General features: G+C 41.0%; 3 protein-coding genes across 4 annotated transcripts in view; 2 read left to right on the forward strand and 1 right to left on the reverse strand.

Annotated features, from left to right (window-relative positions):
* Positions 1-2,671, forward strand: part of rims2a (regulating synaptic membrane exocytosis 2a) — a 126,017-nt gene extending 123,346 nt beyond the window's left edge. Inside the window, exon 33 of the mRNA XM_068323160.1 lies at positions 83-2,671. Coding sequence (XP_068179261.1) covers positions 83-286 — 204 coding nt within the window. The 3' untranslated portion in view covers positions 287-2,671. The remainder of the gene's footprint in view (positions 1-82) is intronic.
* An 837-nt stretch (positions 2,672-3,508) lies between these two features.
* Positions 3,509-5,101, forward strand: LOC137601393 (dendritic cell-specific transmembrane protein). The gene is made up of 3 exons (XM_068323563.1): positions 3,509-4,555; positions 4,643-4,963; positions 5,045-5,101. Exons 1-3 carry the CDS (start codon positions 3,509-3,511, stop codon positions 5,099-5,101), a joined length of 1,425 nt encoding a protein of 474 aa, XP_068179664.1.
* A 2,179-nt stretch (positions 5,102-7,280) lies between these two features.
* dpys (dihydropyrimidinase) lies at positions 7,281-21,034 on the reverse strand. Of its 2 annotated transcripts, none has more exons than XM_068323551.1 (9): positions 20,694-21,034; positions 14,261-14,419; positions 13,948-14,127; positions 12,571-12,760; positions 12,199-12,355; positions 11,790-11,931; positions 10,691-10,833; positions 8,078-8,285; positions 7,281-7,606 (listed from the first exon to the last, which is right to left on the reverse strand). In XM_068323551.1, exons 1-9 carry the CDS (start codon positions 20,943-20,945, stop codon positions 7,547-7,549), a joined length of 1,491 nt encoding a protein of 496 aa, XP_068179652.1. In that variant the 5' UTR covers positions 20,946-21,034; the 3' UTR covers positions 7,281-7,546. The 2 variants fall into 2 exon arrangements, with proteins under 2 accessions (XP_068179652.1, XP_068179653.1); XM_068323552.1 differs by lacking the exon at positions 20,694-21,034 and adding an exon at positions 15,743-16,075.
* Positions 21,035-24,934: the final 3,900 nt, after the last annotated feature.

The following is a 24,934-nucleotide window of genomic DNA, read 5'->3' on the forward strand; positions in this document are numbered from 1 at the left end:
CAGGCTTCCAAAAAGAAATCAGAGTCTCGTTTTTCATCTGGACTCATCCATTAGATTTATAAATTTGTGTTCTTTCCTGCAGGTTATCGTCTGGGGCGACTATGGACGTATGGACCATAAATCTTTCATGGGAGCAGTTCAGATACTGTTAGATGAGCTGGACCTGTCCAACATGGTGATTGGCTGGTTCAAGCTCTTTCCTCCTTCCTCATTGGTGGACCCTACTCTGGCCCCACTGACAAGAAGAGCTTCCCAATCCTCACTGGACAGTTTCTCTCGATCATAGCAGCGTGTGGACTGATAGCGTTGTTGTAGCAGCCCGTGTTGCGATTACAGGTCACGCCCCCTGGTTACACTGCATGCTTGATGTTGTGTCTTCTGAGCCTGTTTCTGGGGGTGCAATCGTGGTCCTGTGTTTTAAGCAAAAACATCGCACACATTGTGCACGTGGCGAAAGCGTGTTGCAAGCGCCTGGTGGCCGGGATTGCCGGGTGTTGATGTTATTGTTTTGGAGGAAGCTGGAATGAACTCCTTAGCACGAGGAATCCGTCAATTCCAGGTTTTCATCCTGTTCGAAGCCATGGGGGTCAGTACTGGGAACCTCTAAACCAGTTCCACAGGAACCCTTTTCGAATGAAAAATAAATGTTCTGCTTTTGACTTTTTTCTTTTGTTTTAATTTGGGTTTTTTTAAATTTTATTTCAATGTCAATGTACTTGTGTCTGAAGGGGTGACAGTGTTTCTAGCCAGATGCTTGGTCACGCCACGCCAACAGACCTAGCTGTGTAGATGGAGTTTTGGAGACCGTCACTTTGGGCGAGGTGTGTCCCAGCTTGTATCCGCACTCCCCCAAACCCTAAAAGAAACCCCTGCATACTTTAGGTTTTTGTGCTGAATCAAACTGTCCTGGTAAATAACTAGAAGTCCTTAAGAAGAGGCTATATAGAAGTGGCTACTATCAACACTCCAGAATATACAGTAATAATTTAAACCCCATGAAAAGATGTACAATCTACCATTGTTCTTTCTCTGTTGATATATTGTATGAAAATTAAATGAGAAAATATTTTTTTCCTTTTTAGTTCATTTGCATGGACACAAATTTAGCTGAATTTAAAAAAAAAAAGGAAATTATTTTCTTGAGGCTGCAACTTGCAAAAAAAGATGAAGAAAAACAAATAAAACAGATCAGCCATTTTCAACAATTTATATTATTTTTAAAGATAAATTTCACTAGTGCATGGTTTTCAAGGGGAGTGAATGCAACATCGTGATTGAAGAAAAAAAAAAAGGTTTCTCATTCTTTAGGCCATTCATGAGTCTGTGGCTCACAGACATGCAGAAAAGGGAAACTTTAAAGAAAACCTTTGGAGATATTTAACAGAAAATGTTTATGTAACAAAAGTGATAATGAAAATCAATGTAAATGATTTGTTTCATTGAAAAAGGCTCACACCATTTAAAGATGAACATTATGTGCAAATTGTACATGTTTCTCTTTTTCGTTCTCGTCCCAGGGTATTTCTCATTGGATTCATTACTACCATCGTTCAGTCCCCTGATATTGTCCAGATTTCAGGACTATTGGTTATTTTACAGTTCTGTATTGTTTCAGTATGTAATTTTATTTTACATTTGATTTGTTTAACAAGCATGTTGAAAAGCATTTCCTGCAACATGGCTTGGGCACACCTTACAGTAACTCAGCATGTTTTGATAAAGATGATATTTGGAATTTTTGCAGTTTCTTGTACAGTGCATGTCAACTTCATGAATTTTCTCCCTCACCTTAAATTGAGCTCTACTACCAATTAGTTCTTGGTCTTCCGTGGCCACTTATTGAAGTTTTGACAAAAAAACATTCCACCCCCAAGGTCATGTTTTCTTTCAGGTTTTTGAGAAAAAAAAAAAGTAACAAGGAAAATATTTTATATTTAATTGAGGTTGATGAAACAGTTGTGATTGCAAGTGTATTTTATTTCAGTATTGTTGACAAACATGCAAAAATAATCTGTATTGGTACAGCAAGAGGTCTATACCTAATCAAGAGACAGTGAACGTGGAAAGAAGTGTATTCTGCTGTGGTTAATGTTACTGGCACTGTTTGTGAAGGTGAGCTGATCACAAGTTCAAACAACAAGGGATTTTGCCACAGAAAATGTTCTTTTGTTTTCTTCTTGTTTTAATGAAAATGAAATTAATTTACTATATTTTTGTTAGTTTTATTTAAAGCCAAGACCAGTTTATTTTTTATTTTCTATTTTTAGTAATTATAAATACTTCTCATATCTGGGAAGTAGATGAATCTTACAGTTGCAGTATGTCTGAATGAAAATGAAGTGAGGCATTATTCCTTTTCCATACAATTACAACACATTTACAAGAAAAACTTGTTGCTGGAACAAGTTACACTATATTTTCATTTTCACTGTACATACCTTTAGATGTCACAATTTGAATATACAGATTACATGAATAGACTGACACTTTGGAAGAGGAAAAATGCCTCACATGATGACAAAGACATATGTTATATATCCTTTTGAATGCCTTTTAATTTTCTCTTTTTGGTGCAATGTGTTAATGCCAAGGCTATGTCTTGGTAAAGTATGGTTGAGTACAGAGATTTATGTAAGTTATTTTTCAAATTAAAAATAAAAAATTGATATTACACTGATGCCAAGATGTTGGGTGATATATATAGACACACACACACACACACACACACACACACACACACACACACACACACACACACACACACACACACACACACACACACACACACACACAAGTGTACATTTTTCTTCATAGAAATTACAGCGAGAACATTTTATTTTGAAATCCAGCCTTGTTAGATATACATTTTCAACAGAAACTGTAAACTCGTGTCAAATTTGTGGTAAGAATCAGGAACGCACATAAATGTTTACATCCTGTATTTCCCATAATGCAACAAATTGAACCTATGGATCTCCACTAGGGAATACAGACTGTAAGATATGTGATTACACAGGGAGAGCATGAAGCCATTAAACATATTATTTGCTTTAAAACACAGTCCATCTCTTCTTCAGTGGTTCAGAAGAATGCAGCAACAGTGTTAAGTCCCACCTCCATAAGAAAATTGGCCATTTTGGGTGAATTGTTCATTTAATGCTGATCTGGTGATAACACCAGTTTACAAAGGATTCTCACATACTCTCAGAATACGGTCTCATATTAATCCTTTGTTTGCTTCTGCTTTTGGTTTAAAATAGGGATGACTTATAAATGACTGACGTTCACAGGAGGACTTCCTGTTTATGTCCTATATAAGGAGTCAGTAAACTACAAACATAAGAAGGAGTGTCAACATTTACATGGCACATTTCCTCTCTGTTCTTAAGATTTAAATCATTTTAAATTTAGTCAGATCTGGCATACTGAGCATCTAATTTTGCATATTTTGTTCATCCAACCATTATTTCCTTCGGTCAGGGGGTTTCTCATCGCTACCTGATCCAGGATGCTTCTCTCGTGGACGTCACTACGACAGAACATCAAGGATATCTGTAATCTGTCTGTGGATATTTTCATAACTGGTAGAAAGGATGGCTTACAACAAACTCTCCTCCTCCTCCTCACCTGCAGCTTGTCCAGCCTCTTCCTCAGCTCGCTGCTCCTCCTGTACCTCCTCTTCACACAGGACTATGAGACAGCGGTGGCCGGAGGGATTGTCGGCTGCTTCTGGGTGCTTCTGACAGTTGGCCTCATCCTGTCAAAGAGAGTAAGATGCTTAGGGACTCTCTTTACTATCTCCATTTTTATGAAGAAGAGTCGGAATCTGCTCCTCACTGCTGGAACCAGTTTAGTGGTTCTCAGAAATATGCGTAACACCTTGGAGAACCTCACAGGTCTGGGTAGAAGCATGATCTGCAACCTGAATGCAAAAAAAGCTGCTATTGTCGCACCTTTCAGAACCTATGTGGAGATGCTGCGGTGGGTGGGAAACATGCTCAAAGGCATTAAAGATTTCGGGGTTTTGAACATCGACTCCCAGCTCAAGATTTCACCCAGACTGGAATCAGAACAATTGAGAGTGAAACTCGTTGAAGCGGAGCAGAAGCTGAATGAAACTGTGAGGTTTGTCCAGGCCCTCATGAACACGGTCTCCTCTGTGACCGACGGGATGCTCCCCGCCATCGGCTTCCTCCTGCTCATGACGTTCACCCTGGTGCACATAAAACGATTCCGCAAGGACCTGAAATACAAAAACGTCTTCATCAGCAGCAACTTTGTTTGTTTCGACAAGAAGCAGGAAGTGGATGGAAAGCCACACGTCCTCCCCCTCACGCCGAAGGAGGAGAAACTGTACCCCTCCATACCCTCAATCAGACCCACCACCGGCGAGGGGAGGGCCATCCTGAAGTTTAGCGTTCCAGTTGTGTCCCATGTTGTAGTCTGGGTCTTGTTTATAACTGTGGATGCCTTGTTGTATTGTTTCATTGATATTGTGACGGTGAAGCTGTCAGAGCTGGAACCGCTACACATCCCAGTGTTGATGAGCATTTATGTAAGTATGCTGATGACCACGTTTCTTCAACTCCAGTTTAGATGTCAAACATCTACTGAAGACACGTGATCCCTTTATCTTCTTTAGGAGAAGGCAGCTGTCATAGGTATACCATTCAGTGAGGAAACCCAACAAAGAGACTTTTCCTACACCGTCAACCTGTTTGAAAAGGAGTGTCTCCCCAAACCCCAGCTGCTGCTTCATAACTCCATCGTTCCTCTGGTTGCCATCCTGATCCTCCTCCTCCTCATGTCTCTGATGGCTGCAAAAACAACCCAGCTGAGGATCCTGGTCTGTGAGCGATTCTTCTCCACCGGGGCAGACGCCAGAGTGGAATACCTGCATGCCAAAATCCTAAGGAAGAGGTTAAAAAAGAGGATATGCCAGCTCCCATCATTCTATATAAAGGTATGCATTACTTGTTGTTGGTTGTGTTTGTAAATCTCCATGTATATAATTGTGAAATGTTAGTTTGTTTTCTATTTTCAGCCATCTTTTTGGTGCCCTCTGCTCTTCAGGCCCAAACAAGATCCACAAGCTGTGTGAAGATGTTAGTTCTCAGAATAAGAAAAATAAGTGCTGTGAAAGACATGGTCCTCTGGAAGAAAGGGTCTCTGCAGCGTCAGACGAGGTCCAGTGACTTCAGTCAACCTCAACGAACTGAAATCCAGACAAGACTTTTTACAAGTCTGCTAGTATTTTGACATTGGAATGAATTTTGCAGTAAATATGCTAAATATGTCAGGTTAAATTAATAAAACACTATAACTCTAGCAATATTTATATTGGTGGAGTGAATTGTTTCTGAATCAGTAAGTATGTGTTATTTCAAGTAAATATTTATATACTGTATATTGATTTTTTTCAACATTTTTTATTTAATCAATGTCCTTCCAATTTATATTACTACTGTTTTATGTATATTTTTTTGCATGTAAAAATTTCTATTTTATGTGTTTCGTTTTTGGTTCTATAGCTCTGATGTGTCCTCCATCTTAAAGTGATTCAGGTTACACACTTTAATTCATTTAAAGCTGGTTGTAAACCACAATAAGAAAGATTACATGTACGCATCCTTGTGTGTGTGTGTGTGTGTGTGTGTGTGTGTGTGTGTGTGTGTGTGTGTGTGTGTGTGTGTACAATATGTGTGTGTTACTGTGATTTTGTTTATTTGTACTGTATAAACTGTATAAATCCTTTCTCTATTGCATCTGATGGGTTATTTCTAACACTGGACGTTGTCATCTCTACCACTTCCCTCCATCTCTTTTCTCTTCCTGATCATGATCATCATGATGCTGTGGTTAAAATAGGTGCGTTGTGTAATGGGTCAGTGTGTCAATTGACAGTAATGATAACCACCAGGAGCAGTTCGTAGATTCTGCCCTTCCACATTAATAATAGCCAACCAATTACAGACCATAAATCTGGAGTTTAGAATTCAGTTCAGTTTAGCCTTGATGAGCACTCCACAGCCAAACGTTTAATTAGACTTTACACACACATTACATCATGTCCATTACATAAGAATGCAAATGACAGCATATATGATGAATAAACCCCAAATTGTGAGCGTGGCACATGAGATAACAGGATGTCTATGCGTGTTTGGAATTGATCAACACTGTAAGAAGGCCCATAATAATTCCAGGCTTGTTGGAAGCATCGAACCATTTGTTTCATAATTCATGTCTCACAGTTGACAGCTGTAGATGCATGATGGAGGCCATGGATTTTAATAGAATACCAAACGGCTCCTAAGAAGCATCCATCCTTCAGGTGTAATGCTCCCTCCATATTAGTCTCCCATCGACTTAAATTGATAGTGAAGAACCTGATTAGAAGTCTTATAGAATAGTGAAAGAGTTCATATTTAACTATCACGCATGACAGCAGAGGATTCATGAGGGTCTTTGTATTGTTACATATTATGCAACAGCTACAGGTCGAGCTGTGATATACTGTGATTATGTCATTCCTGGGGGGGCGTTGTCTGGTTCAGCACAGCTTTAAATTAGTGTTTCCATTGATGTTATACAATCAGTTTCCAGGAATGAATGAACGAATGTACGTTAATAAAGCCATTGACCCATGTCTACATGTTGCAATGTTTGGCTTTGACTCAGCAAAACTATTCCTTTCTAATAGTGAAATGATGTTGATTCACCATTTAATGTGAAACATCCCTTCTTCATGTAAAAGTTGAATCGTCATTCCTCGTCTCAGGAGTCAGAAGTGCAGATCGCACTCTTCCTGCCTCACACCATGCACTCCGCTGCATGAGGAAAAAAAGGAAGGAAGTGGTGAACCTCAAGGATGTGCAAGCCTTCTGTGACTCACACGCTGCAGCTGACCCGTGTGGCAACCCGATAAACTCACATTATGTCTCAGTTGGCCCTGTGGCACAATCCCATGCCAGCATGCCCGTCCAATAGGACGCTGCCACATGATGCTCAGCGACAGCCACAGAGCTGCTAACATGGGAGGAGATGAACGCAGTCCATATATGGGCATGGATGAACCGAATATGATAATGTACAATCCTGCTGAATATGCATAAAGTCAATCTGGGTCAGCTAAGTTAATCTTAATACGTTTAAGTTAATGCATTTTAATAAATTTATCTTCAAAGGGAAGGGTCAGAAACATCCATTGTTGTAACCAACGGTAACAAATATTAACGTATAATGAGATGGAAATTATATAACGGCCAAGTAGAGACATGTTCATGAGTAAAGTCAGCTTTATTGAAGGAAAAATGAGGTCCAAAGTTACGTGTGATTTCTTTGTGTAAATGAAACCATGCATGCATATAATTTTCATGCTTGTTATTAGACTGATAGAAATCAATAATAAACTTCATGCTTGTGAGAATGAATATAATTCATGCAAATGTTAACTGGTGATCATGGAAACTGTAGAGGCAAAACTCGGCTGCTTTGGCGGTCGGGACACGCGGCTGGAGATTCATTCATTCAGAGAATGATCCATTCAGAGAGAAATGACTTTTCCTTCGTAGGGCTTCCTGACCACAGCCGTAGGTTTCCCCACCTGTAGGCCAGACACAACGTACAAGAAAGGCTCAAATGAACTACGTTTGAAGGATTTCATCTGAATGTAGGCGCTTTAAATGCAGCATGAATATTCATTTCAGCCTTATATGTAAGATTATCAATGTCTGCATTTTATTTATGCTGATTTTATCAAGAAAAAAACTTTATTTAATACTTCCCTACACTCAATTCAAGGATTGAATGATACTTTATCAATTGTATTATGCAATAAGAATGTAGTCTTTTAAATATTTACACTAGCAGGTATTTTCCATTGATGAAAATATTTCTATTACATATAGTTTAATTTTCCTTTCATTTTTATAATTTCAAAGTCACCTTTTAATTAAAACATCTTTTGATAAAGATGTCAGAGTTAACACCAAGGATCACATAGTAATATGGTGGTGACTGTTCAGACCAGACATTATTTTAATGATTTTAATATGACACGTTGGATCTGACCGACCTGCTCCCGTTGATTTATTCTCTTGTAAACGTATTCAGAGTAGGGCTGTCTGTGGATGAATTTTCCGTGTCCTGGTGACACGTTCAGTTTTCCCTCCTCATAGACAACTTTGCCTCTGGAGATGGTTACGGCCGCGACGCCGTGACACTCCATGCCTTCAAAGATGTTGTAGTCCACAGCCTGGTGGTGGGTCTTCGCTGAGATCTTCCTACAAAGACCCAAAGACAGAGAGAGACGGTTTCTACCTAGACCTCTACAACACATGTAATCACTTCTACCAAGCTGCAAAAGGAAAACGAGCCTGCTGTGAAACCTCTATGCATCTCACTCATCCTGACTGGATCAAAATGTACCAACACACATAGAATAAGCAGTAACATTGTATTTTATATCTCATGTGATGCTCACGTGATCCTGGAGAGGCTGGACTGGATGTTAGATGAAAATGAGGTTTGATGAAAAAGATGAAAACAGGGATCACTAAACACGTACTGCAAAGAAATGTTTCCTGAAATGTTTTATGAATGATTTACCTAAAAGAGTTCATGAAAAATCCCATGTATGGTTCCAGATTTGTTACAAATTCATAATGAAATACTAATTATCATAGCTAACGTTAATCAAATATTGTTGCGCAGTACAGATATTTATTTTCAATCCAAGAATCTTAGATCCTCTTGTTCTTTTCTTCACAGCTTCAAATGTCATGGCATATTAACAATACACACACACACACACACACACACACACACACACACACACACCTCTATGCATCTTTCCCTGATTTGTAACAGCTCACAGAAATGATAGGAGACAGATTTACCACAACATTACAAACACAGGTGATGTGCATTATTAGACAACATATTTGCACAAGATACACAATATATAGAGTGGGGTGGTTTGATTTGTAATTAAAGTGACAGTAAATCCACAAAGCAGGATATAGTGATAAACTCTAACCTTTGATGCTAACTCAATGTTTGCTGCTTGAATATGAAACAAAAATGAGTTACTGGCTGTTAACCAAAATAACAAGCTGAAAGACTCCAAAACCTCTACGGAGCTGCAAAGTAAGACTCACAGAGAAAAACCATGCTGTGCACATGTCAGACCGATGATGTCTCTCAAATAAAACACCAGAATAAAAGACTAAATCGACAGGAAACAGAGAGACAAAGATGACTCAGCTGGTTCCATTAAACACACTGAATTAACTGTAACGCCGGTGAGCCTCCGTTAACCCATTCACACATTCCCTATTTACTGTTGATTTGTGCAGCTAGACTCCATTAATCATGCATCATGCTCGGAGAAAACAAGACGTATCCTCATTATTCAAGCATCCTCATTAGGAGACACGAGGCGACTGACGGGGGCCTCCCAGGCAGTTGTGCTTACACAACAGTTTGTGGCCCCTGGTCCCGGATGTTGCAAAGTGACACTTGTGCTTAGGGCATTAATTGTGCAGTTTCACAGATGAATTCATGGCTGTTCCAGTGAAACAGGAGAAGCTTTCATGCGTGAAAAGCACTGCAACATTAGAAGACACACACACACACACACACACACACACACACACACACACACACACACACACACACACACACACGGTAAGGACAAACACATACAATAGTGAGACAAACAGGTGAGGTCCAGAGGATGAAGTCTTGTTGTCAGGTCCCACACGGTTTCATTGGTGATACCAGTGAATTCATTTAGAGCACATTACAGGGGGTGTGGGGGGGTGGAACACGTTCCTCTCTAATTCACGTCAGCGACTCCCCGGAGGGGCTCAGCCCAGATTCTCCAGGAAACAGAGCGTTGCAGTGCGGTTGTAGGTTATATAAGTGTGAATATGTTATGGCACAAAGACTTCTGCATCTGGGAATGAGCACCGCAGCTCAGTTCATTGTCTAACGCTCCCTAAGAGGACTTTGTTAGCCTGCTAGGAAAACGTAAAGTGACAATAGCATGATTAGTTTTCAGACACAGCTTCATCATATTCTAACATAGTCAGTAACAGTAGCTTTAATACTGAGTGCTCTGTATTTAATATCATCCACATCACTACGATCCTCACCAGGACCCATCATCTGAATGTAGTTAATGTATGCTTCCTACAAAAACAACCAGACATAGAAAAAAATAAAATCACACCAGCAATTTTTTAATGACTGATGAGTGTGACTCATGTGCAAATTGTCTTACGCTCCAGTTTGCAGCTGTAGAGAAGTGATGATATTCTGACTGAATGGAACACAGATGTAATCGTTTTATGGAAGTGTGTGTGTGTGTGTTTACATTAAGTCAGAAAATGATTAAAGATGCTCCTCTTTATAGCTGCACACACACTGTGTGTACATACATATATATATATAAAATTCACTACTAAACTCCCTCTCCCTAATCTTCTTCAGCCCACTGAAGATACGTGAAGTTAGCCCGTGCTCCTGCAGCACCACCTGCAGGTACAGATGCTGATTCTGCTGGTATGAGACAATCTCATGATCTCATGCTTGTTGGAAGTACAGAGTAACGTAGAGGTGCCTCATCCTCTCTGTTTCTACAGCGTTCTCCCTTACTGCTGAATGTCTGGAGTTGTAGCCTCACCTTGTCTTCTTCGGATCCCATATGACCACGTCAGCATCTGAGTTCTTGGCGATACGGCCTTTCTGTGGGTAGAAGTTGAAGATTTTTGCTGCATTTGTGCTGGTGACGGCGACAAATCTATTCTCGTCCATCTTGCCGCTGTGCTGAAGGTAGGAAACATACAAAGAGCAACTGTGATGAAGGGGTCACAGCAGGTGACCAAACACTTTACTGAACAAAGGTGAGAAAACAACGGCTGCTCTCTGCAGAAATCTGCAGCGTCATTACCTGACCTCTTCTTCATAAAAAAACCAAGAATATATATACATCAGTCAAAATAAATACGACTAAGAGCAGCGTAATTTCAGAGACCGTCCATATCCTCCTCAATGGTCGGCCTCCATACTATTCAGCCTTGACCCAGTATCACAGTATAAAGTAACCACCTGACATACGATTTCTTAACAGGGATATTTACAAGCAACAATTTATTGTGAGGAAGTTTCTGTTTGTCCTCTTTTACTCTTTACCCCACTGCTTTACCCCACTGATAATGAAACCAGTCACCCAAAAATATGAACGTATCACCTTCATGCTGATGGAAATTCAAATGTGTGTTTTTGACCAAAAACATAGCTGCAGTGTTCTCCTTTACTATTGCAGATGGATACAAAATAAGTGTTCTATACAGCTTGTATGGGATGATGTAATTCTCTACAAACCTCAATATTTGAATTGATTAGAGAAGCCTAGCTAGAGCTAAAAGCATTGGCGTGCTCTCTGATTTCTGCAGACCTCGGTGTTTCTCTGCCAGAGTCTGACTGCACCCTCTTCAGATGGATGAAGCCTTAGTTTGGAAGGCACAGTGAATATTTCAGCCTAATAAATGGGATAAATGATGTATTTTCACATCAGTTTGGGAACGCTGAAGCATCTTGAGACTCAGGTGACTCTGTTTGTTGCTTCTGATTGTTCTTATCTTCTTCAGAACAAAAATGAACAACTGATCTGTGGGCTAAAGACCTGTATTTCCAGTGGCATAAAGTCGAGCAGATAACACCTGAATTTATATTTCTGGATGATCAGATCTTCTCAGTGAATCCATGTCAGCAGGACGTACCACTCCTTTCTCCCAGATGACAGACATCCTGTCTTCCACTCCGTTCACACCGTTGGGGATCTTGGTGAAGTCGTCTTTACCCAGAGCCTTCTGGCACACAGAGAAGGTACAGTTGTCCGTCCCCGTCACACTGAGGTCATCACTGGGGAGTTTAATGATAAATACATTGGTGAGAACAGATGCTGGGAGGAACAGTTAGAAATATTAAACTAATGCTAACACTAGTTAGTCATCAGTGAGCCTCTTTTCAGTCACAATAAGCTGTCTGTGTAAATTCTAGCCTGTACTACATCAAATGATTTGTCTTCTTGTCCTCCTTCTGTATAAATACGATTTATACAGCTAATTTCATATACAGTTACGTGAAACTTAAATAGTGTGTGGACATTATTTCTCCAGCTCCTCTTACTTTGCCAGCAGGTCCATGAGGTACCCTGGTGTGGTGGGGTCGGGTCTGATGGGGGGACCCATGACATATCCAGCAGCATGAGCCCAGTCCTTGTCCCAGTAGTGAGTACCGTCGATGCCCAGTCCAGCTGCAATGGGCTCCCCGAACACCACACGACCTACAGAGAGGCAGAAAACACTCAGATGTCGTGTGATTACATGCATACAACTCAGATTGTTTTCCACTTTAATAAAAAAAGAAACAAACAAACAAACAAGACAAGTGACACTGCTGAATACCTGAACTTTTGTATGACAAAGGAAACACATGTAGGGCTGTCACCTCTCGACCGTTCTCTATTCCAACAGCAGGTGGCAGCAGGCCAACACTCACCGTCTCTGCGTGCATTCGACACCACCTTGGCAGCAGCTTTGCTCATGACATGGACCACGTACAGCGGGCAGCCCACAGCGTTGGCGATAGTGACGGCCCGCTGGGTGGCCTCAGCCTCCACCTCCTCGGGACGGCACAGCTCGTGGCCCTCGGGCCCCGTGATGCCCATAGACAGCATCTTCTTAGCTCCCTGTCAGGTCCCAGCAGGAAGGGGGCCAACAAGACAGAATTAAGGTCAAGGAGACGGATGGATAACAACAGCAGTGTCAGCGCAAGAAGAGAGGAAACAAATTATAACTAATACAACTATAACTCCACTAATATCACAAGAATTTTAAAACATGAGTCAAAAAATACCAAAGCAGTGCTTTCAAACACATTGGGTCTTATTTTTCAGCTTCATCTTCGTATCTTTAATCTGGGTTCCCAAAGACAGCAAAGCTGCAGAAATGTCATTTTCTGACATATGTAATTTTATGACATGAAAATACCTTTGTTAGTCCCCTTGTGGGACTAATACATTAATATTTTATATCTTATATTATCAATTTATTAAGAGTGACTCTTCATATAAAATGATTTTACAAATTTGATGAAAATGACTAAATATGAAAACAAAGCATACATTTTATAACAAATAAAGGAATGTTATGGTTGGGATGCAAAAAAAAATCCTATGCTATACTGCATATACTGCTACATATTTCACATGTAGCAGTATATTTATATTTCATATAAATCTATGGTATTCTATTTTTTCTAGAGTGGTGTATTCATGTTATGGAATAATTCCACTCCAGTCACCTCTGATGAAGTTATTAATGACGCATGAAGTTAATCACAATCCACTGTGTCTGGTTTCTCAGACTCAAAAGAGAAATGATGCTTTTTTTGTAGCACATTTCAGAAATACTGTATGTCAGCTTTCTGTTCTGTGTGTCAACGAGTTTTTAGATTTCATAACTGATTTTACATGAAACGTTTTCCTTAACAATTCAATTTCCTGTATACCACACTTCCCAGTATCAATACAAGTCTTGCCCCACTACTGTAGAGACACAATGTATTTGTTTAGCATTTGCTGCCTCCTAGTGGTGACTTTTTGTCATGACATCAGAGGAAAAAAACCTCCATTTCCTCATCTTGTGTCGGGGTCACAGAGAGGCCGAAGCTTATCCCAACTGATGCAACAAAATACCACAAATTTGATTGGATGAGCAGATACAGATGCAGATCAAATTTATCGAATAACAAACATGTAATCTGGTGGCTATTTAGAGCTTGTTTGCAGTGTAAAATACATTCATCAACACAAGTTCAGTAAAAACCATACAGATAACAGCATGGAGGAGAACATTCATTAAGTCATTCATTCACCTCTTCTATCAGGTCTCCGTTCTCAGCATGCACCTGAGCGATAGCACCGATCTCCTTACACTGGGAGAAGGCAGAATAGAGGTCCGGGTCCCGCAGCATGTACAGACCTTTGTAGGCCATGAACATCTTAAAGGAGTTGACCCCCTTCTCTTTGGCCAGTATCGCCATCTCTTTTTTGACCTGGAAAAAGAAAAGATTTTAGTTGCAATGGTGACATACAGCAGACACTTTAGAACATGTTTATTCCCCCACAGGCATGTATGTGGGGTTAGAAGATCATTTCTGTCTTTCTATGCCAGTTCTGCTCGTTCACCTCATCGCTCCACCACGTGACGGCCACGTGCAGCGAGTAGTCGCAGCAGACTTTGGGGTCAGCTCGGCTACGCCAGGTGTCGTAGGCCTCCAGGAGAGACTGTCCCTTTGTGGGGATGGCAAAGTCCAGGATCATTGTTGTCCCTCCAACTACAGCAGCCTGGTGAATGAATGACATTAGTTAAACATTAATGTCAATATAGTAGACACATACGCACACCCTGAGCCCTCAGCAAAGGATGCCAGCTACCCCTGGTGTCACATTCAGGTGCTGGAGACAGTGGCAGAGACCATCTCCACTGCAGTGACTTAGAACCAGTGTATCTGCAGCCAGAGGACAACACCTTTTAAGAAAGATGGACATAAATCCTGATCACAGCCAACCACCAGCCAGCAGACAGTCATTGACATAACACTGGACACTGAGATGATCTGGGAAGGAATACCGATCTCCTCCAGTTTAGATGTACTACTCACATCTGGATCCTCTAAGCAAGTCCTCTTCTGAGAACTTCTATTCCCCTGGAAATGACCACATACAAGAGGCCAATGAGCACAAGCTGCTCAAATAGTGTGAACTCACAGAGGAAGGTTGAAGGAGAGGCTGGAGAGCCCAGTGTCAGCCAATAGAGGTGGGATGAAGAGGGTTCACTGCCAGATCCCAATGCAAGATCTATGACTTCCTGGAACTGAAAGAACAAAGTTATCAAGTCCACCAGAGGCCGCAGAAAGAGTCTGAGAAGTGGGCCAATGCTGCTGGGACACAGGCTGGGATCAGATCGGGGGGAGAGTCGTCTGACATCAAGAGACCTGAGACACCCAGTGTTCTCAGGGATCATCACTGATTATGTGTCCGTGGATGCATACACACATTAGGTGGATATCTCTAAGATGTTGGTGTAGATTCTCATCAATCAGATCTTCATAGTCCTTGAAGGTTAAATCTAAAGTAACTGGACTTCTGTCCACGGTTTGAAGGCAAACTTTGAAACAAACTGTTTCTACATTCTGCAGATTCAACCTTCAGATAAGTACAAAAATCCATCACTGGTGTATTTCCATGATACTATTCACCTCAGATAACATCACATAGCTCTTGGTTTGAATTAGGAGCAAACAGATCCCTGTTTCAACAGCTGAACTGCAGAGGTTAACACTGTTTTCACATCACGCATTCATCTGTTGAGCTCTGTATTATTATTGATCCTACAAACATCTGACTAGTTTTGCAAAGCCAGTGACTGAGCGAAGTGTAGGTCAACCATAAGAATTGTGTAACACTGACCTCTGATCAGCTTCTCCTCAGTGGATAAAGGGGCAGCAGTCATTTTCAAGCTTATGTGACCATAAAGATACCGTTTGAACCAAGTGAATTCATTCAGGTGGACAAAACAGGAAAATGCAAATAAGACATTAATTAAAATAATTCCATTGATGGCCATGTGGTATGTCATACTGATGTACACATATAAAGTGTGTTCACCTTTGTTCCGATGTGAAAGTCGTCAATAGCTTTGGTGCCCATGAACGGCATCTCCATGTGAGTGTGTGTATCGATGCCTCCAGGGATCACCAGTTTATCCGTGGCGTCTATGACCCGAACTCCAGCTTGGACTGGAAGATTCGGTCCAACTGCAGCTATTTTCCCATTTTCTATGTAGACGTCGCTGACCACGGAGCAGTCTTCATTCACCACTTTACCTCCTCTGATCAGGATCCTGCTGGGCTCGGCCATTCTTGCTGTCCGGGGTTGGAGGTTGTTTCAGAGTGGAGGTTGTTCACGCTGGGACAGTTCAGCCTGTGTGACCGGTAACAGGTCGCCCCAGGACTAAAGAGGTGGAGCAGCGCCTTCATGAATTTACCTTCAGGAAAATCAGGTGTGCGTAGAAGTGGCGCACCCTTGCGGTCACAATGAACAGTGCAGGTTTATTCCAACTGGACGCGCTTTTACGCGCAAGGTGTTTGTGACCCACTTTTTTTTTAAAAAAAATCCTTATCCAGACTTGAGTTTACTTATGTTTTTCAGTTAATCGTGTTAATTATTTGTTAATGCAGTGATACCCTGTTCTTGATTTAAAAAAAAAAAGAGAAAAAGAACCAGACCGTGACGGCCGTCTCGTCTAGATCCTGTGGACACACTTTTTGCTAGAGACGCTGCTTCTTTCTAACACTGACATATTATGATTTAAAGATCACAGTATGAACTTTAGACTTTCTGTCATACTCATTTATCATCAGTTATAATCAGATCTTATAATAAGATCTGAGAACTGTTCCCATGTTGTGACAAAACCAAGCAATGCAATGATGATGATGATCAGAATCAGAAAAAGTTTTATTGCCAAGTACAGTTAAGTTTACCATTCGAGGAACTTGACGCGGTGTCGGTGCATTAAGAGGTGGAAGAGAAGCAATAAGGAATAAGGAATAAGGAATAAAATAAAGAAATAAAGAAAAATAAAAAGTACAATTTACATTACGGTGAGATGAGATAAACTGTATATGGTTGGTGTTTACAGGTGAAGAAGAGAAGTCCAAAGAGTAAACTGTCTTTGCAGGGTGGTCAGGGGCAGATGGTTGGGGGGGGGGGCATGGTTCATGAGGTTCATGATGATGATGATGATGATGATCAGTACTAGTATCATGGTTTGCGTGTTCATATCAATGTGGGTGGACAAAATGATCTTATCCAACGTGACCTCTGCTCTGGTAGATTTCTGATCTCAAACCGGACCAGGCTGGCAGCCTGCGGGTAGTTCAGGGACATTCTTGACCAAACATCATCTGATTTTGACACTGTGTGTGTGTGTGTGTGTGCGTGTGTGTGTGTGTGCGTGTGTGTGTGTGTGTGTGTGTGTGTGTGTGTGTGTGTGTGTGTGTGTGTGTGTGTGTGTGTGTGTGTGTGTGTGTGTGGCTGAACATTCTGTGTATTCTATTATTGCCAAAACTTCAATTCAAAATCAATTTTAAAGCACACTTAAACTATTACAGTGTTTTCAAAATAAAATACCAAACTGCGTAACAGAGAGACAAAGCTATTCTAAAATCTTTGCTGTGAGCAAGACGACAACATGAAATGAATAATCTAAATATCAAATTAACAATAATTAATATATTAATACATTATTTAATTATAATCAAGTGTTTTCTTTTTCTTTTTTAATGTAGCCGCAAGAGGACACAAGCCAGTGTCTTATTGTGCCAGTCCCAAGCCCGGATAAATACAGAGGGTTGCGTCAGGAAGGGCATCCGGCGTAAAACTTTTGCCAAATCAAATATGCGAATCAAACCTATGACTTCCATACCGGATCGGTCAAGGCCCGGGTTAACAACGACCGCCATCGGCGCTGTTGACCTACAGGGCGCCGGTGGAAATTGGATTACTGTTGGTCGAAGAAGGAGAGGAGGAAAGTGCGTTCGCACGAAGAAAGAGAAGAGGAACACCAAGAGTATAGGACTGAGAGTAGGGACGTTGAATGTTGGAACTATGACAGGAAAAGGTAGAGAGTTGGTTGACATGATGCAGAGGAGGAAGGTAGACATACTGTGTGTCCAGGAGACCAGGTGGAAAGGTAGCAAGGCTAGAAGTTTAGGAGCAGGGTTCAAGTTGTTCTATCATGGTGTAGATGGGAAGAGAAATGGAGTAGGAGTTATCTTGAAGGAGGAGTTTGTTAGGAATGTCCTGGAGGTAAAAAGAGTGTCAGATAGAGTGATGAGTCTGAAGCTAGAAATAGAAGGTGTGATGTTCAATGTTGTTAGCGGGTATGCTCCACAGGTAGGATGTGAGCTGGAGGAGAAGGAGAAATTCTGGTCGGACTTTGATGAAGTGATGCAGAGCATGCCTAGAAGTGAGAGAGTTGTTATTGGTACAGACTTCAATGGACATGTTGGTGCAGGAAACAGAGGTGATGAGGAGGTGATGGGCAGGTTTGGTATCCAGGAGAGGAACACAGAAGGACAGATGGTAGTTGACTTTGCAAAAAGGATGGAAATGGCTGTAGTGAATACTTTCTTCCAGAAGAGGCAGGAACATAGAGTGACTTATAAGAGTGGCGGTAGGAGCACACAGGTAGACTACATCTTGTGTAGACGGTGTAACCTGAAAGAGATCAGTGACTGCAAAGTAGTGGTAGGTGAGAGTGTAGCCAAACAGCATAGGATGGTGGTGTGTAGGATGACTCTGGTGGTGAGGAAGATGAAGAGGGCAAAGGCAGAGCAGAAGACGAAATGGTGGAAGCTGAAAAAGGAAGAGTGTTGCATGACTTTTAGGAAGGAGTTAAGACAGGCTCTGGGTGGTCAGGAGGTGCTTCCAGATGACTGGACAACTACAGCTAATGTGATCTGGGAGACAGGTAGGAGAGTACTTGGTGTGTCATCTGGAAGGAAAGTAGATAAGGAGACTTGGTGGTGGAATGAGGAGGTACAGGAGTGTATACAGAGAAAGAGGTTAGCTAAGAGGAAGTGGGACACTGAGAGGACTGAGGAGAGTAGAGTAGACAGGAGTACAGGGAGATGCAGCGTAAGGTGAAGGTAGAGGTAGCAAAGGCCAAACAAGAAGCTTATGATGACTTGTATGCTAGGTTGGACAGTAAGGAGGGAGAGACTGATCTATACCGGTTGGCAAGACAGAGAGATAGAGATGGGAAGGACGTGCAGCAGGTTAGGGTGATTAAGGATAGGGATGGAAGTCTATTGACAGGTGCCAGTAGTGTGATGGGAAGATGGAAAGAGTATTTTGAAGAGTTGATGAACGTGGAAAATGAGAGGGAACAAAGACTAGAAGAGGTGACTGTTGTGGACCAGGATGTAGCAAAGATTAGTCAGGATGAAGTGAGGAGGGCATTGAAGAGGATGAAGAGTGGAAAGGCAGTCGATCCTGATGATATACCTGTAGAGGTATGGAAGGGTCTAGGAGAGGTGGCGGTAGAGTTTCTGACTGGGTTGTTCAACAGGATCTTAGATAGTGAGAAGATGCCTGAGGAATGGAGGAGAAGTGTGCTGGTGCCCATTTTTAAGAACAAGGGAGATGTGCAGAGTTGTGGCAACTACAGAGGAATAAAGCTGATGAGCCATACAATGAAGTTATGGGAGAGAGTAGTGGAAGCTAGACTAAGGGCAGAAGTGAACATTTGTGAGCAGCAGTATGGTTTCATGCCAAAAAAGAGTACTACAGATGCAGTATTTGCTTTGAGGATGTTGATAGAGAAGTACAGAGAAGGCCAGAGGGAGCTGCATTGTGTTTTTGTAGATCTGGAGAAAGCTTATGACAGGGTGCCCAGAGAGGAACTGTGGTATTGTATGAGGAAGTCTGGAGTGGCAGAGAAGTATGTTAGAGCGGTGCAGGACATGTATGAGGAATGTAAGACAGTGGTGAGGTGTGCTGTAGGTGTGACAGAGGAGTTCAAGGTGGAGGTGGGACTGCATCAGGGATCAGCTCTGAGCCCCTTCTTGTTTGCTATGGTGATGGACAGGCTGACAGACGAGGTTAGACAGGAATCCCCATGGACTATGATGTTTGCAGATGACATTGTGATCTGTAGTGAGAGCAGGGAACAGGTGGAGGAGAAGCTAGAGAAGTGGAGGTTTGTCCTGGAAAGGAGAGGAATGAAGGTTAGCCACAGTAAGACAGAGTACATGTGTGTGAATGAGAGGGACCCAAGTGGAATAGTGAGGTTAGAGGGAGAAGAGATCAAGAAGGTGGAGGATTTTAAGTACTTAGGGTCAACAGTCCAGAGCAATGGAGAGTGTGGAAAAGAGGTGAAGAAGCGTGTACAGGCAGGATGGAACGGATGGAGGAAAGTGTCAGGTGTGATGTGTGATAGAAGAGTTTCAGCTAAAATGAAGGGAAAGGTGTACAAAACTGTGGTGAGACCAGCGATGTTGTTTGGTCTAGAGACAGTGTCACTGAAGAAAAGACAGGAGACAGAGCTGGAGGTAGCAGAGATGAAGATGCTGAGGTTCTCTCTGGGAGTGACCAGGAAGGATAGGATCAGGAATGAGTACATCAGAGGGACAGCACATGTTAGAGGTCTTGGAGATAAAGTCAGAGAGGCCAGACTGAGATGGTTTGGACATGTCCAGAGGAGAGATAGTGAATATATTGGTAGAAGGATGCTGAGTTTTGAACTGCCAGGCAGGAGACCTAGAGGAAGACCAAAGAGGAGGTTTATGGATGTAGTGAGGGAGGACATGAAGGTAGTTGGTGTGAGAGAAGAGGATTCAAAGGACAGGGCTAGATGGAGGAAATTGATTCGCTGTGGCGACCCCTGAAGGGAAAAGCCGAAAGGAAAAGAAGAAGAAGAAGAAGAAGTTTTCTTTTTCTTTTTTAGTACGTTAATCCGTTGCAGTATTTTCAGTCAAATCTATTCATAATGTTCACACTGATGTACTTTTACTTCATAACATGTTGTGCCTTACATATAGAGTATCCTCACCTGAGTGCCAACGTAGAAATCATCAATAGACATGGAGCCCATGAATGGAAATTCCAAATGAGTGTGTGTATCGATGCCTCCAGGGATCACCAGTTTATCCGTGGCGTCTATGACCCGAACTCCAGCTTGGACTGGAAGATTCGGTCCAACTGCAGCTATTTTCCCATTTTCTATGTAGACGTCGCTGACCACGGAGCAGTCTTCATTCACCACTTTACCTCCTCTGATCAGGATCCTGCTGGGCTTGGCCATTCTTGCTGTCCACCGGGGTTGGAGGTTGTTTCAGAGTGGAGGTTGTTCACGCTGGGACAGTTCAGGCTGTGTGACCAGAAAGAAGAGGCCACGCAGAAGCAAAATGTAGAAATACTGTCTCAAATGTCAAACCCACCCAATTTTCTAACCAATTAAATCCGATAAACAGTATGAAAAAAAAAAATCTGCCCTCAAATACATCAGCAGCAGAAGATATTTCACAACCAAGTTCAGTTCAGTTCATGCACCCCAGGATTGGAGTGATCTCATGTGCATGCAATTTCCGTTTTTTAATTTGAGCCAGTACGAGTTGTTTTTAAATGGAATGTAATCCAGATGTTATACAATGGAAGCCATTGATACACTGATTTGCTGATGGGCAGAAAATAACAAATCTGTCCCAAATCACCCCCCCCCCCCAAAAAAAAACAAAAATTAACAAAAAAAATGAAATAAGGTTGAGTTTCTAGGTAGGACATCAGTAGAATCCAGCTGGATCATTCCATCAGGTGTCATGTATCAAGAATGTTTAACTGCAATAACTCAGCAACACTTTAGACTCACTTCCAGATAAATATACAGTACTCAGAATGATGAAGACTAAACTATTGTTACTACACCTTCTAATAAAATAATAATCGATGACAATGTCATGATCCAATGCAGACAATAAAGCAGACAGCAGCTGCAGATACTGAAGTGGGATTTGTAATATTTGTGACAGACTCACTCTACAACTGACAAGATCAGAGACACAAATATATATGTAACCAGGTGGTAAAAGGATTTAAAGATACTCAGGGAATAAAAACCACTGTAATCAATAGTGTTCCAGGAGTCATTTACAGGCTGACAATCGCTTCTCTAATCAGCAACTGCAAAATGCAAAAAAAAAAAAAAGATCATCTTAAGATAATCACATAAGTCTCATTCTTTCTTTACTGCCAAGCCCAATGAAACCTGAATTTCAGGAAGAAGAATCTTGAACTCATCACCTTTTGACCACAATCACCATTTCGCTATCAAAATACCAAAACGACTGCAATCTGAAGGATGCTGTGCTGATTGGTCAAAAAAGGGTGAGTGCATATTTAGCAGGTGATTATATTTACTGTTCAGAAAAAAGAAAATCCCCAAACACAGCAGGCTTGTGATAACGCAGCGATATCCCTGGAGCAAGCAACTGCCTCTTTTCACGAGGAGATGTTCGCCACTGGGAGAGATTAGCTTTTTACTTCGGTGGATTGGTTTGTCTGCACCGCATCAGTCCAGAGAACTTTTCTCATCCATTAGTGTGTAATGAAAACAAGACGCATTGGAGAGACAAAGATGCATGCGCTGGTGAGATAAGCATACGCACAGGGCTTAGGAACACCTAACCTTCACAGTTGCAATAAACAATAACATGTGACTTAAGAGGATTTACATAAGATGAGAGGAGTAATCAGAGGGAGTGAAAACCAATGAGGCAGCAATGGCATCTCCTCAAAAGTCTCTCTGTTGTTGAATGAGAAAAGTTGCCATTCCACTCCATCCAGAGGAAGGCTGTTGTTATCATTTCATTACCTCTACCGGCGACGCAAACCAACACAGATGTCAGTTTCTTTTCCGCCGCTTTCAGATTGTGCGAGCAAAGCTGTGAGTGTTGACATGGTAGAACTCTGGCATTAGAAGGGCACAGCATGCACAAAAAAAATGACACAAGGTAATACTCAAAAGAAGATTATCAGCTGTCTGCTCAGGCAGAAACGGCCTTGTTTACTGTGGTTGCGCTAAACTTCATTCTTCTGCAGCAATACATGTTAGAGATCAGGAACAGAGGAAGTGGATTATGAAGCTGTCAATATGTAATTTCTACGGTTGTTTTAGTTTCTTAATCAGAATTATTTCTGGGGAATTACATATTTACATTTTCTGTCTCCTTTGTTATGCACTCCATTTTAATCTTGTCGGAGCGTTTGCCTTGTATCTTTATCAATCAGAAATCAAATCTTTACTTTTCTTCATAGCTTTTTTACACAAGCAGGTCAGCAGAACGCTACATGGAACATACCCTCTATATATTGAAGCCCACTCAGTATAGAATGCTTGTATTCATGTGTCAGCTGATCACCAACTTCCTGACAGACGCTCTGTCACAAATATTTTCTGCACTCCACATGACATCACATTCAGGAACATCGTCCTTCTGGACGGGATAGCAAACTACAAAACCACTGCTTCCACAAAGGAAGCAATGTGAAGCGTTCAAGTCTCTGAATCCACGTTCATATAAAACAGAAAAATGTAAAAAGGACAGTTATACATATAGTATAATGCATATGTACAATAAGCATTCATACTGTACATGTGTCACACATATAAATATTCTTTTGTTGTAAAAATATCCCTTTTGTTCCCAATGTAGACGATACTTTACTTACTGTTTTTGTTCTATGTTGATAAAAGAAGTCTTTTTTTTACATTCTTTTAGACATTGCACATAAACAAAGGTTGTACATGTGACCTGTATGCAACCATTATTACTGTTTGTGTTGATAGTTATTATTGATATGCTTTTCATAATATTCTGCTGTTATTTATTTTTAGAAATCCTTCTGTGTGTTTATTTTAGCAGTACATGTAGGTACGCTGTCTGTGAGCCAATAGCCTGATTCGTAATATTCCTGCATGTCAGTCGCTGGCTTGTATTACCTCTTGTCGCTGCCCAGATGGCACTGTTCTCTTCAGATTGAGCTGAAAATGTGACCTGCAAATGTGTCTGCAGGAGTATTATACTGCTAAAAACACAAGTACCAAGATTAAACATGTTTGCATAGAATACATAATTACAATAAAATGTTTGCATAACAAAATTTAGCAAAATATGTTTTAATAAGTCAAATAGAAGGTTTTTGGGTAAATATTTCACTATATTTTAAGTTATTTTTTTTGGATCTTGGATGTAAATGTTTTCAAAATGTATCATATTCACCAGAAATCAGTGCACTTTACGTGTTATTGATGGCATTAACTGTATGATGTGTTCTGCGGTAATGTGGACACTTATAAATAACAAAATGATGTAAGATTCCCAAACAGTTGGCCTGTGAAGACACCAGGAAGTCTGCAGCTACTTCAAAACATTTGTCAGTCACATTGTTGCAGCTCAAGCATCACAAGGCAGCTGTTAAGCAGACTCTAAAAATGTTAAGCTTCCAACAATGGGAGGCAGAAAATGTGAAGGGAAACAATTAAATTACGCCTTGCATGAAGTTTGCTTTTCATTTTGTGAGGCAAATTTAGTGCCATGGTTAATCATTATGCTGTTGAACACGATTTGCAAAAATATTCAAGAGCTTTATGTGCCTCAGTGCCCCTTCTGTATTGAAAAATAATGGGCCTCTATCCAATTAAAAACTGCATTAAATCTCTAAAGTATTACATGCACTTTACTGGTATCTCTCTGATTAGGCTTTTCTGCGTGTGCAGATGCTGACAGCACACTGAGAAAGGGGCTTTTGACTGGCTGCTCCCCTTCAAATCTGGTTCAGGTGTTTAGGATTTTTAAGGATACAGATGTTGCATGCATGTATTTGTGCAAAAAAGAAAAAGAAAAGAGGAAATTATTCCTAGAAATCTTCAATCTAGGGAAATTTTTTGATGGAGCAAAAACATTTTTTAATTCCAAGACATTAAATCAACATATTATCATTTTACAGTATTTTTGAGATGTTTTGAATGCAGTTTCAGGCTTTAACTTTCACAAAAAAAGTCAAACAAAATGTGTAAAAATGTGTGTAGATTGGGATTTATTAATAACAAGAAGGGCTTTGTGTATTCATAACAGCCCTTATGTTTTGATTCTAGCATTGATAGGCAGTGATTCATTGTTCTGCAACAGAGGCACCAGTCCAACATGTGAATAGATGATTTATGTGACCATCTGTTTTGTTTTGATCATAATTTGATTATCTCCTTTTGTGTGATGACTTTCCATGTCAAGATTT

Source organism: Antennarius striatus, chromosome 9 (assembly GCF_040054535.1).
Source record: "Antennarius striatus isolate MH-2024 chromosome 9, ASM4005453v1, whole genome shotgun sequence".
Taxonomy (NCBI): Eukaryota; Metazoa; Chordata; class Actinopteri; order Lophiiformes; family Antennariidae; genus Antennarius; species Antennarius striatus.